We start from the raw sequence: 12,345 nt of genomic DNA, 5'->3' as shown, positions 1-12,345 counted from the left end.
GGCACCAACTCAGCCACAGATGACACGGACATGATGGGCATGGCTGCTGTGTCCCCGTAAAACCCAGCCAGGCCCAGCTTGGCTGGAGCTAGCCCGCCCTGACTGAGCACTTAGCTGAAGGTGTCTGGAACAGAAATATAAATTAGTGGGTCGTTCACCTCAGATAATACGTGAATCCATGACCGAGATTACACTGACTATAGAACAAGGATAAACTAAGGAAAGAAAGCAGCCCAGCCTTGAGAAGCACTAACACTGAATAGCTGGGTAGGGAAGGAAAAGCCTGGAAAGGAACAGAACAGAGGGAACAGAGGGGGAGGAAGAACAGGGAACACGCAAGGCGTCAGCAGCGTGGACGGGTGGAGAGGATGACCCGCCAACAGGGTCTTCCGGGCAGTGACTGGGCTGCAAGCCGGTCTACTGGACTGAATGGCGGGCGGGGAGAATATGAAAAAAACCCCACCAAACTGTGGACTACAGACACCTCCTCCAGGAAGACACCGCAGTGAGGTAGGCGATTACAGGAGGGGACGTGACACCCATAACAAGGATGAGACGGGTTTCAAAGTCAGCGGAAACCACCGAGTTCCAGGGAAGACACTGAGTGCAGGAGAGACTGACAGCTGAAGGGCCCTGAGAAGACGGGGGGACAGGAGCCAGAGAGCAAGAGGACGGGTGGCCTGAGCAGCAGGTTCAGGTCCCGGACGGTGGGAGGGAGGCAGGCCTGGCCAGCCACAGGCAGGTCTGTGTGCTGTATGACTGCTCCTGAGAAAGTACAGGTGCTCCTATGTGGTGACTTCTGTTTTCTCTAAAACAAAAGTTAAGGTCATCTGCTTCGAATAAAGGAGGAAAAGGGTGTAGTGGACACTGATTGCCCTTTTGGGGGAGATCTATTCTGAATCCCCTTCCAAGATCAGGGAGTTCTTCCACCTTACAGGTCTAGTGAGAGGCTGGAAAGGCCATGTATTTATTTTCCCAGCCTCCCTGCAGCTAAAGAGAAGGCACCGTGACCCAGAGACACCCACCCCGGTTGCTGGGCTGAGAACTCGTAACCTGGGGAGGCAGAGCCCGCAGAGAACCTCCCTCCACGCACGTGGCAGAGGGACAGAGCTCGGTCCCTGGTGGCCTGGCTCCATAGCCCACCTGTGGCTGCAGGTCTGGAAGCCCCACCTTGTTCCTGCCTGTTTTCCAAGCCGGATCCTGCAGTTTTCCAGGCATTGTGTAAGTTACCTAACTTCCTCCTTCTCCACTGTTGTTTTAAATCCCGTCTGATTCAATCAGTGTGTGTTTTACTTGCTCACAGTGAAAAAGGAGACCAGATCTGCAAGGTCTTTATGAAAACTGAGAGACTGAGCTAAGGGGAAACACCTGACAGAAGTGCTGGTGTTCCTGGGGACACATGAGCCAGGAAGGCGTGGACCTCCACCTGGGCCAAGCTGCATTTCGTGGGAATTCCTGGGAGCAGACAAAACAAGCTAGATTAATAAAGCAGCAGATCTGAGAAGCAATTCAAGGAAAAATGACAACTGTTTTTCATAATCACACAGACATGAAGAGGAAAAGGAAGGGCCAGGAGAGGAACCTTGAAACAGTGGAAAGAACGTGGCATTTGACATTAAACAGACACTGAAGCAGAGCTTTGTCATTTCTTGGAGGCCACTTATCTCTCTGAACTTCAGTTCTTCCACGAAGTAGAATGCAAACCCCACCCTGTCTTTCAGGACGACCGTGAGGATGACGTGGCTATGCTCACTGTGACTCCAAGTTTCAGCCGAGGAGCCAGGGACGATGAAGGACAACACGGGGGAGCCAATTTTAGGGGGAGATACTGGCATCGATTTCGTGTTCCAGACGTTGAACTTGGACGTGATAATGAGAGAGAGCGCCAGGGAGGTGGCTGGAGGTGCAGGGAACCAGCGGAGAAGGGGCTGACAAGGCAGAGAGTGCAGAGAGAGAAGGACAGGGGGCTGCTAGGTGTCTGTCAACGTGAAAGGCTGGGTGCTGGTAAGAAAGATGAAGAGAAAGAAAAGGCTGTCTGCAGCTGCACAAGAAATCCCCAGTGCACGATTTCCGGAGATGCAGCGGGCCACCGTGGCTCAAGGAGAGCAAGAGGGAAAGGCAAAGATGCTCCCTCTGGAAGTTTAGTAGGAAAGAAAAGACTCTAGGATGATGGCCAGACGGAGGACAAGCCAAGAGGATAAGAGTGAAGAACTTTACTTTACAGGGTGAAGTCCCAGAAGGAAATACAAACAAGGACGCAGATGTGGATGTGAAAACAAGAACACAATTTTTCCCCTGGAACAGGAAGGAAGAAACATAAAGAGACAGTTTGCGGGTGGTGTCTCCAACAGGAAGCCTGTAACTGTAAACTCTACCACTAATCTTAGTGCCGATTTCTTAGAAATGATTTTCAAGATATAAGGAGCTTTGGGCAGTAGGGAGCCAGAGGTGTGAGTGGGGGCACAGATGAAGTAAGAGTGCAAGTGAACTGGTATTTGCTTTCAGCTGGGTGATGGGGGCACCCTTCTACTCTCTCTGCTTTGGGTATATTTGAAATTTCCCTATGAAGAAATTCTTTAAAATGTAAGGAAAGCTTTAATTTCTCATCATTCTTCTTTCTAAGATCAAACAAAGACACTGCCTGGTAAATAAGACTATAGAAGGCACCTATTTTCCTTACTTCTTAAAAACAGAAGCCTTTTTCATCTTTGTTTTGTTGGAACAGAAGAGCTCTCAAATCAAAATTATGCTACACTCAAGACAAATGCCAGGGATTTCTGTCTCCTAAATTAATTCAAATCCTGCAAAACACAATTTAGTATGTCAGTACCTTATGGGCAGGGCAATTGACAGTCAAAAAACAACTATTAAAGTGAACAATCCCCCAACATAGCCAAAATCTTTTCTTACTTACAAAAAAGAAAAAAAGAAAGAAAAATCTCCTTTACTTACATAAGAAAAACAGTCCCAGAACTTCAGAAGAAACTGAGGGAATTTATGAAGAATCAGTATAATAATCCATTCTATAAAATATTTTATAGATGCTTGATTATTGACGAAGCCAGCCTGGAAAATCCTGTCGATAATTCTATTCAAGAAATTCTGAGAAAAATAAAGTTCACAAATTAAACTGTTATGGTTATTAAATTTTTTTATTTTAATTTTTATTGAGATAAATTTAACATATAATGTGTAACTTCAAGGTACACATTGATTTGGTGCATTTATATATTACAGTATGACTACCACTTCAGCAGCATTAGCTAACACCAGTATCACATCATATAATCGTTTCTTTTTTGTGGTGGGAACAATTAAAATCTAGTCTCTTAGCAACTTTGAAAATGGTTATTAATTTTAATAGTCACTATTAAAAGCAGAACAAAGCTTTACTGTGGTATACAGACTTTTAAAAAATATTACAATAAAATATTGAAGGAAAAATATTACCTGGGGCCATGTAAATCAGTTTCCAGCTTACTTCTACAGAACCTAATTGCCTTAGTCTTTTTTCTGTTAGAAACAAAAACTTCTGGATAACTTCAATTTTAAGAACGGAAGTATAAATTTTAAGCAGATTACTTCCTCAGTTTTAAAGTAGCCCATGACAGTTTCTACTAAACAGTTTACTCATGTGAAAACATCGTGCTTAAAGGTACAAACATAGTAAATACTATACCTGGTCAAATCTGGGGAAAAGTACAAGCAGGGTCTGCCATATCCGGTTTTTCACTCTGTGTTGCTGAGAATTCACATAGTATCGAGTTCTAGATTTGGACACCAACTCATCCTGGGGGCAGTGAGACCAATATTAAATTACCTTCTGATTTTGTGATTAATGAAAACAAAACCAACGACAACTTCAAATTTAAAAGGTTTGAACAGGGCATAGGAGCCTGCTACCCTCCAGGAGGCAGAAGAGTAAGAAAGACACTTTCTGATGATACTTCATTCTTTTTTAATTGAAGTATAGTCAGTTTACAATATTAGGTTAGTTTCTGGTGTACAGCAAAGTTACTGTGTGTGTGTGTGTGTGTGTGTGTATGTGTATATATTATTCTCTTTCATATTTTTTCATTATAGGTTATTACAAGGTATGAATATAAGCTCCCTGTGCTGTACAATGGGACCTCGTTGCTTACCTACTTCATACACACAGCAGTAGTGTGCGTCTGTTAATCCTGAAAGCCCTATTTAGCCCTCTCCCCGCCTCTTCTCCTCTGGTAACCTAAGTTTGTTTTGTGTCTGTGAGTCTGTTTCTATTTCGTAAATAAGTTTGATGATACTTTCTTTGGTTTCCTTTCAAAACAATGATTTAGCTGCTTTTGTTTAATTTATCTGCTTTTAAAATTAGAAAAGGAACCATAAAGCTGTACTGAGTACAAACAGTCCTTGGAAACACACTTCTGCTTCCTGTGCCCGGCTGAGGGGGGGATGAGGGTCACAGGGGGAGAGGGCACAGTTCACATACATCACGGTGCGCCCTAAGGCCCTGCTCCTTCCACGTGCCTATTTCTGTAAGTCTGGGATGAGGCCCCTGAAATTTGATGTCAATACCGTTAAGACAGGAGCACCCGGCAAGCGGATGGCGCACTGCCAACACCAGACACCAGAGGCGGCAGCACTGAGTTCCCACGTGAGCAGGGCTCTCCCTTGCTTTCCTGGTCTGCGCTGTTCAAATTCACCCAAATGCCAGATTTACTTCTGTCACATGGCTGCTAGTGCTTTAGCTGCTAAGTTAAGACCACACTAAAGAGAGAATTAACATTTTCAAATGGGCTCGATGAAAACTTCATCCACCACCTCCCAATGAATTTTCATCTAATGCAGATAATTCTCATCTACTTTGTAAATTCTGTGATCTTTCTTCTTCCGTCATCCCGAATTGTACATCTGAATGCATATGAAATTTTATGACAGCTAAGTTAAGAAAGATTTTAAGGACTCTTGATGGTGGAACTCTCGTAACTTCCTCTACTACCAACCTTTCTTTTGGGAAGTTTCTTTTGATAAAGGTTGTCTTAGGGTTCACGCACTGCTTCGCCTCAATGCAGCTAAAACCAGAATCGCGAGGGCAGATCCCATCTGCACTCAGGTGCGGCACCTTGACTCCAGTAAACCTGCCATCAGGGCCTCACTGGAGTCACTGTCCTAACTGGGACGTGCTGAAATTCCCCTTTCAGCTCAAAATCTTCTGTCCCTTTACCAGTCTAGCAGTATTCTCTAGTTTTTCACGTGCCTCCTGCCCAACCTGGACCCCAAAATAATCTCCACAAGATCTTCAAGAGCACATTCAATTCTTCTCACTACAACCTCAAACCATTTGCAAATTCCCCACTTTTGTATGAACCCAGTAGTCTTAGATTCTCTGCCTCTACTTTCTTTTTTTTATTGAAGTATAGTCAGTTTACAATGTTGTCTCAATTTCTAGTGTACAGCACAATGCTTGTCATTCATGAATTTACATATAATCGTTTTCATATTATTTTTCATTGTTAGGCTACTATAAGATATTGACTGTAGTTCTCTGTGCTGTACAGTATAAACGTGCTCATCTATTTCTCTGGCCCTACTTTCAAGTTGCCCCAGCTGATGTCACTAACACGCATTCCAGCTTTCGTGGAGCCCTCCCTGCAGCCAGAGCGCCTCAGGGTCCCCCTGAAGGCTGGTCAGAACACAGAGGGCTGGGCCCCACCCCGCATCCAATTCAGTAGACTGGGACAGGGCCTAGGAATCTGCATTTCCGAGTTCCCTGGTGATGCTGCTGCTGCTGGTCCATAGGACACGCTTCAGGAATTACTGTGCTGGACAACCATTCCAGGCAGCACCCTCCTCATCTGGCCCCGGGACACCATCCTCTCTGGTACCCTCCCGCCTCACTGACAGTTCACCCAGAGATCAGCCAATGTCAAGTACGTGGGAGGCCCTCTCTGACCCTCTATCTAAACAGTTACCCCTCCCTCCTTATTCTGTTTTACTTTTCTTCCGAATACTCCTCCAGTTTATACTACACAGCAACACACAAGATAACATGCATTCGTGTTTTACCCGATGGAGTATCCCACTGCTTTAAATCCTACTTACCCTTCAGGAAACCAGTAAAACACTGTTACCTCTGAGATGTCTCCCCTGATTCCAACAGTGCAAAGGAGGGAGTTTTTGCATTTAAAAAAAAAAAAGGCCCTAGGTTTCCTATAATGAGCTGATCTGCTACCTTCAGAAACAAATGTACCATAAACACTGCTCTTTCAACACAGTGACTTCAGTGGGTTCCGTGGTCATCAGCTCCATCCCAGGGCCCACCCCAGAGTTTAGAAAGCAGATCAAGCAACACATCTACCTTGGCTTCTAATTCAGAATAGCACTATATTCGACCGTGCCCTTTTCTCCCCGCCTTGATTTAGGAACATATTCTTCAGACAGTGTGACGTTCACTTACAAACGCTTTCGCAGGCTCAACAAAATCCATTCTTCCCATTACGCCACTTCCTAATTGTTGACCTTTTCATTCCATTTCTTACAGAAAAGGATGTATGGATATATCACACGAAATATAATTGGTTCTAACTGGTATGGGAAAATATACAGGGTGAAGTTTAGCTAGCGTAGAGAAAACACTGTTCTCTAAAACCAAACAAGTTGGACAATTACTAACCAAGAGTTAACTGAAAACATGGAACATAAACCCCATTTCTTTCTTGATGGAAAATACTTAGAAATACACATTGTGTCAACAGAGGGAGTAACTGCTAGATTTTAACTTGTTAACTACACAAAAACCAAGATACTTTAAAGTAAGATAAAGCATATTTACTTTATCTAATAGCTTGATTGCAAGATCTTCCATAAACAACTTATGAGACATATTTGAGCCATCTAATAAACACAGGAATTTGATGGCACAAATTCTCACATAATGGTCCTCTCTTTTAGTACTGAAAAATATAAAATGACAGATTACATTAATACATTTTCAAAATAAAATGTACGTTAAATATTAGTTTCAAAATATCAAAACTTTCCAAAGTTTTCTAAAAATAAGTAGCTTCATAATGACAATGCTTTTTAATTCAGGATAGACAGGGAAAGACAACAAATATTATCAAAAGGAGAGCCTAGCAGCAAGGTAGGGTATAGCTCAATTGGTAGAGTGCCTGCTTAGCACGTACCAGGTCCTGGGTTCAATCCCCAGTACCTCCAGTAAGTAAATAAATAAACCTAATCACCTACCCTCTCAAAAAAAAAAAAAAATGGAGAACCTGTGCAGAAACTCTGAATGAGCACAAATTCAACCAGACACCTGGGAAAACGATGCAGACTACTGATACTGGGTTGGTAATATCTGTGGACAAGACAGATCATATGAAACTGCTCCTGGAAGAGGACCACAGACACCTATTTGCTCGGGACGAGCTCAAACACACATTTTCTAAGTGAGGGGCAGACTCAGGGAGCACTGTGTGCACTGAGCATCCTAGCATTTCCAGTACCCAAATGTGGACAGATCAATTAAGTGAAATTCTTCATAAGCATTTCCAAAGTTCATTACAATTGTTATAATGTGAATAAATGTTATTTGAATTTCACAATAAAACATCTGTCTAGTAGAAACCAAAATATTTTGGAACTGTCAACTAAGAAATCTCACTTACTGCTACACTAAGCCAGCCAAGAAAATAAAAAATCAATTAAAACAATTAACAATGATAACAGTATATATTTAATGAAGAGAGGGAGATGATTTAAAACATAGCTATGACTCTTAGGATAATAAACACTTTATGATAGCTAGACACAATGATCATTTCTTGTCCTAAACTCTAAAATCAAAGTGAATCATGGCAACACTATTAACTTCTTCATAAACACCTACACACACAAGTTCCTGAAAATTATGTGAGAAAATAAAGCTTTTTAAAAAGCTACAAAAAAATTAATTCAACACTTGGAGAAGAATAGGCTTATCCCAGGAACCAAAACTCCAGGGCCCGTTACAACAATAATCTAACTTTTGTGCAAGCATAGTGACTTGTGAATTTTAGCCAAAAAATAAAATATGTGCTGATGATCACCCCTCCGCCCCCAAAAAGAAGAAGGATAGGGATTTTATGTCCCCCACTGTTATTTCCTTATTTATGCTGGATTTTGCACTACACTTTTTTTTTTTTAACTTTTATCGAATGTTGGTAAATAGTGACAGGTCTGAAGAAAATGTATTGGCGAGGGGATAAAATTTCTAACACACTTTTGAAGTCTCATTCAATATCTCATACAGAATGTCTCTCATATGATGTTGTATTTTGAATATTCCAGTGATACCAAGGCAGGGGAGACCCACCAGACTTACTTTTCAATAACAATGTTTGCTGCACAATTGTGTCCAAGATTTTCTACGAAGGTCTGTACGTCCTGAATAAGTCTTTCCATAAAAAAAATGTGACAAAGAACAGTAAGTTTCAGACAGAAAAAAATTAAAGCCTCAAATTAAAAGTTAACTAATATTCTTCTAATGGAAAGCCTTAAAATAAAGAGAATTCTGCCCAAGCAGATACATAAGTTCAAGTCTTGAGAGGCTGAAGTAATGGCATCCTTTACCTCTGATCACGCCGGAACACTGTTCCAAACATACACGCCTCGAGGACAAGTTCGCTGTAATTTTTAGCACTTGATAAAGACCCTTGGGACACATTTGAAGCAGAAACTATCCAAGATTTGCAGCAGTAAGTTATCAGTATATTGAAGACTCCAGTTTTTATAGCAGACATTTCAATTATCTTATACATAATCTGGAATGAAACACAATAGTTATCTTCTCCTTTGACTAATTTAGCTTTTTCAAAAAAAAATTCATGTTGCTAAAAAATGTTATTTGAATGGCTGTGAATGATAGTTTCAATGTAACCATAGTCTAAAAGATGAAAAATTCTTTATCTTTAGAATTTTGCAAGATGATAAACAATCACTGAATGCTAATTTTCACTTCTTCATAATAAAAATACATAAAATTTTACTCATAGTGATATTCACCCAGAACTCTCCCAGAGAAACAACTGCCTAAATAGAATGAAAGGGAGAAAAAACCCTCGCCCTTTCCATTTGCAGTTTTCTTTGCAATTGCCAGTGGCCTCCCTTTCCCGAGTCAGCAGAGACCAGTCTCCAAGAGTGGACCGTGCAGCAGGAAAGGAAACAGGGGTGATGCAGGGGCAGCCGGGAAATAAATGGGTTTGTTTTCCATCTTCCCCCTTGGAAGGAGTGTACGCGAGTCCTGAGGCATGATGTAACATCATGTCATGTTCTCTACTACGCATCAGTGATTATAAAGGCAAATGCCCCCAGAAACCAGAAAGACCTTGATACAGTTGTATACAGAGAAATAGTTCTTTGTACAAGAAAAGCAGCAGCACAAATGCACTGACAAGCGCCCCTGGCGTTTGTGTCCAGGGTACCGAAGGTATCGTGCCACAGTTTGGTCTGGGGTGGAAGGAGCAGTAGAAAGTGTGTGCCCCCCTGGATGGGCCAGTGCCTGGTTGACGCCGGGCCACCGCTGTCACGGAGGAATGACCAGGGCTACCAGATTATCAAGTTTCCCACGAGAAGGGGAAATACAGATTTTCATTCAAATTTCCCAATTCTCAAAAGCAGGCAACTAATGCAAAAGTTTTTGATTATATGAACTGAATATGTTTGTAAGGCAGGTGTGGTTCATGGGCTACCATTTCGCACCTACTCTTTCACATCTAACAGATTTTCTTGTCCTTACTTATGACACTGAAGAAGGTTCGGAATATTTACTGACTGAATAAATAAATTACAACAAATCAAATACGTAGTCACACATATAGCTCTGTTCTTCTTCATGCAATACAGGTCACACAAATTAAAATACAAACAAAAAGTTATCTCTTTTTCTAAAGTAACCAAATGCATAAAAACAGAAAGGACATATTTACCAGGGGCTGGGGGTGGGGAAAAAGGGGACTCATTTAATGGATACAGAGTTTCAGTTCCACAAAGATGAAAAGGCTCTGGAGATCACAACAATGTGAATATAGTTAACAGGACTGAACAGCTCTCCTAAAAATGGTTAAGATGCTAAATCTTACATTATGTGCTTTTTAATTCCAATTTTTTAAAAAGTTACCTCTTTTATTTTGAAATATGCTTGGCCCTTGATTTTTGCAGCAATGGTAAGAACTTTGGTATCAAAAACGAACTGAACAAAAGCTTTCAAATTAGACCAGAATATCAGCTGAGTGTTGCTTAAAGAAGATATGATTTTCCAAGCCAGGTCAAAAGACTCTATGCAGAGTGATTCACAGGAGGTCAGAAGCTGGTAGAAAAAAAAAGAAAGAAATACATAATTACCACAATTTCAGAAACAGATGTCTGTTCCTATGGTTATTCTTCAATTCATGTCTCCCTGTGTCTTTCTTACCTTCGGAACCAAAATTTTCATGCAATGGAACACAGGTAAAACTTGATCAGAAGGAAGAATTGTGAGGGCTTCCAGTGCAGACTGCAAAGTCCTTTCTGGCATCTGAACAGCAGGCAGAATGGGTTCCAGAATTTCACCCTCTGAGGTTGGTATAAGGGTGTGATATTTTTTCAACAAGAAGGAGAGGCAGACCCACCGATCATGAATATATTGTGCAACTATTTTCCCCCATCCTTGAGAAGATGATGATTCTTCAGAAAAACTGAGACAAAAAATAAAGTCAAATAAAGTCACTACTCCATCCTTCCTTAAGTCTGTTTCAGTGTCTTTTGTATGTAGTAAACTATCCTTATAAGGGGAGAAATTAAAGTCATTATTAAATGTTGTCTCCCAAAACACAAGGAAACCACATAAACCTCCAATCTCTAACTACCCTGAAAGTAGCTATTTTTCACTCATTTTAAGTGATTCGCTGACAACTAAATGCAGAAAAGCGAATGGGTTCCCAGTGACAGAGATGAGGAATGCGATAATACATTATCTTCCCAAACTCAGCCTCACCTCTAAGCTTCCACGCCCCTCTAAGTGAGCCGGGCATTCACTAACTCTTCCAATGACTCAAACAAAAACACATCTTTTTTCTTGGAGGGGGTACATAATTAGGTCTGTTTATTTATTTAATGGAGGTATTGGGGACTGAACCCAGGACCTTGTATATGCTAAGCACATGCTCTACCACTGAGCTGTACCCACCCTGCAAAGTACATTTTTAAACATTAGCAAAAAGTCGCCTTTTGCGTACATATGCCCCCTCCTCCACTGGCTGGTGAACACACCTGCTCTCTCCATCAGTGCGGGGCTTCTGCAGAGTCTGATTGAGCGGAAGAGAGCAGAGAAGCCTCCCCATGGGTCCAGCATCCAGAGAGTCCAGCTGTAGTTCTGGCTTCTGGTCAGTGGCCTCACAGACCATGGCCAAGGAGGCCATACTGACGACTCCCTGAATCTGCCTGCCAAGCGTCGGCTCCTGAGGAGGAAACGGACGATGTGTCAGGTCCTCACCAGGAAGGGCCTGAGTCCCCGTCTGCGGGAACCTCACACCCTCCTCTCCCTCCTCCAGCCTGCTACACCACCAGGTGGAGGAGAAGGAAATTTGACACACGCCGTTTAGTTTTACTGTTTCTGTACAGGTTGGTGGCAAACAAACTTAAGAGTGGCAATGACTTCGAGCAATTCAGACTGAAGACAATTTGGATACAACTTTCCTATGAGTGAGTCTTATTTTAACTGTTTGGCTGAAGTATTTTTCAAAAAAGGGACTCCTGGTATACCCACAGACACCTCCTTCAGTCAGCCTGTGCTGCTTCTGGAGATGTGACATCGCTGGGCCCACGAACCGCAGGGCCCAGGGCTGAATCCTGCCTCTGCACTTTCCAGCGGTCCGACTGTGGACACACTACACTTAGTTTTCTCATCTGCAAAATGGGAGACAGTAATAGAACCCACTTCACAGGATGACTGTGAGGGTTAGATAAGTGGGTTATTTCACGTACAGCACTGGTAGCTCTACAAGAAGGAGCACAAAGGAAGAAAAGGGGACAGCCTGGCTTCGCGCTTAGATCAATCATCTCCAACCAAGGGGCCAGGAGTGCAGGCAAGAACCCAGATGGAGGAAACAGCTTGCCCGGGAGACCAAAGCCCTTTTTCCAAATACTGCCAACCAGTGTGTCTCCATGGAGGGGAGCCTTTTATTACTTCCCTGTAGCTTCCCTCACCCCACCAAAGTAAACCAGGCATCTCTGCAAGACGAATTTTACTTAGCAATGCCATCAACACAGGAAATAAAATTCAGTGTTACTTTTGAGCCAGTATGGTTCCTATTAACCTAATGTAACTCAGTGAATCACTAAATA

At 42.3% G+C, this 12,345-nt stretch overlaps 1 protein-coding gene across 2 annotated transcripts in view; it reads right to left on the bottom strand.

Annotated features, from left to right (window-relative positions):
* The window catches only part of TARBP1 (tRNA guanosine 2 -O-methyltransferase TARBP1), a 60,545-nt gene that overhangs the window by 16,010 nt on the left and 32,190 nt on the right, over window positions 1-12,345 (bottom strand). Inside the window, exons 15-22 of one of the 2 annotated variants that reach the window (XM_072970943.1) lie at window positions 11,272-11,459; window positions 10,436-10,697; window positions 10,142-10,330; window positions 8,596-8,786; window positions 8,348-8,419; window positions 6,815-6,935; window positions 3,680-3,790; window positions 2,953-3,102 (exon numbers count right to left, since the gene is read on the bottom strand). In XM_072970943.1, coding sequence (XP_072827044.1) covers window positions 2,953-3,102; window positions 3,680-3,790; window positions 6,815-6,935; window positions 8,348-8,419; window positions 8,596-8,786; window positions 10,142-10,330; window positions 10,436-10,697; window positions 11,272-11,459 — 1,284 coding nt within the window. The remainder of the gene's footprint in view (window positions 1-2,952; window positions 3,103-3,679; window positions 3,791-6,814; window positions 6,936-8,347; window positions 8,420-8,595; window positions 8,787-10,141; window positions 10,331-10,435; window positions 10,698-11,271; window positions 11,460-12,345) is intronic. The other variant, XM_072970944.1, reaches the window with a different exon arrangement.

Source organism: Vicugna pacos, chromosome 11 (genome assembly GCF_048564905.1).
Source record: "Vicugna pacos chromosome 11, VicPac4, whole genome shotgun sequence".
Taxonomy (NCBI): Eukaryota; Metazoa; Chordata; class Mammalia; order Artiodactyla; family Camelidae; genus Vicugna; species Vicugna pacos.
The sequence above is the reverse complement of the archived record's forward strand: the minus strand, read 5'-3'. Positions and strand labels throughout refer to the sequence as shown.